General features: G+C 43.8%; 1 protein-coding gene across 1 annotated transcript in view; it reads left to right on the forward strand.

Annotated features, from left to right (window-relative positions):
- Window positions 1–3: 3 nt before the first annotated feature.
- NOLC1 (nucleolar and coiled-body phosphoprotein 1) overlaps window positions 4–1,295 on the forward strand; it is a gene marked incomplete at its 5' end in the record, with an annotated part of 9,488 nt that continues 8,196 nt past the window's right edge. Inside the window, one exon of the mRNA XM_009577982.1 lies at window positions 4–55. Coding sequence (XP_009576277.1) covers window positions 4–55 — 52 coding nt within the window. The remainder of the gene's footprint in view (window positions 56–1,295) is intronic.

A 1,295-nucleotide genomic window follows, 5' to 3' on the forward strand; every position in this document is an offset into this window, starting at 1 on the left:
AGCAGCGATGACAGCTCCAGCCAGGAGGACGAGACGCCCCCAGCCAAGAAACCAGGTGGGGTTTGTGAGCGGCCCTAGGGCAGGCCAGGGTTCTGTTTGACATTGGCTCCTCACCGAGATACAGGGCTCAGTTTCAGCGGCTCATTTGAGGTCCTTCAGCAGCTATCAAGGACTGGGTCTCTGTTGACTGATCTTGTTTCTGGCAGGTCGTTTGCCCATGACATGTAAGGTATGTTCATCTTAGCTAAGGGTGACCTCTTTATCCAGTTATAATTTAAGTACATGAGGATTTGTGTCTGCTAGAAAGTTTTAGCCATTCAGTTTGTCTCTTTTGGCGGAGACTGGTGAAGGCATTGGGCTGCATTGAGTTTTGAAGGTGCTATCGAAGTAGCACCTTCATTACCTTTCTGTATTGAGATTCTGCTTTCCAAACACTCACCGATAGGATATCTTGGCAGGGTTACTCCTACTTGCTTCAGCACATTCAAATTATGTGGTCATTTAAATATTGAGTGAAATTGGTTTTTGAGTGCATGTAGATTGGGCTGGTACTCTCTTCATGGGAGATAGCTACCTCATGACTTTTTTTCCATGCTATTTTCCAGGGACTCTCAGTTTCACTGAGAGCTTTAAAGAATGGTTTCTCATCTTGCTATTGAAGGAAAACTGATTCAGGTTTTCTAAGTGCTTTCACATTTGTTAAAATATGCATAATTTGGCAAAACTCCTGCACAGCTAGGATTTATCAGGTTCCTCTGTACTGGTGGGTGCCGTGACCTGTTTGTTGCAGGGCAGTTGTACACAGTATCCTCGAGTTCCAGAGAAATGCCAAGCATCCTTACTCACAAGCTGCTTGTGTGAGGTTACTACCCTCGTTTCTCTCAAGCCTAGTGGTATCAAAAAATACATCCCTCCACTGCACTTTGGTATGTGGTGAGCTGTATTTTTCCCTTTTTATCTGGAATTGTTCTCACGCCTTGTCTTAATCATGGTGTACGCAAGTTTGTGTGTATCTAGCAGTAGATTTGCGGGAGAGGAGGAGTAGACAGGGAGAGGGAGAGACACAGAAAGAAAACTGGTTTTCAACTTGAGCCATCCCAGAGCTGAGTTTCAATTTAGATCTGATTTTTATTTGATAAGGACAGTTGCAAATATAACTTGAGGCAAAATTTTTTCTTTTGCTCCACATTATTAAAAAGCAATCAGTAACCAGGAAGGAGTAGACACGTTAAGCAAAGTGTCTGGAACCTTAACACAGCACTGCAGTGGTTCTCTTTCGAAGCCTGTGCTTGTTC

Source organism: Fulmarus glacialis, unplaced genomic scaffold (genome assembly GCF_000690835.1).
Source record: "Fulmarus glacialis isolate BGI_N327 unplaced genomic scaffold, ASM69083v1 scaffold27925, whole genome shotgun sequence".
NCBI lineage: Eukaryota > Metazoa > Chordata > Aves > Procellariiformes > Procellariidae > Fulmarus > Fulmarus glacialis.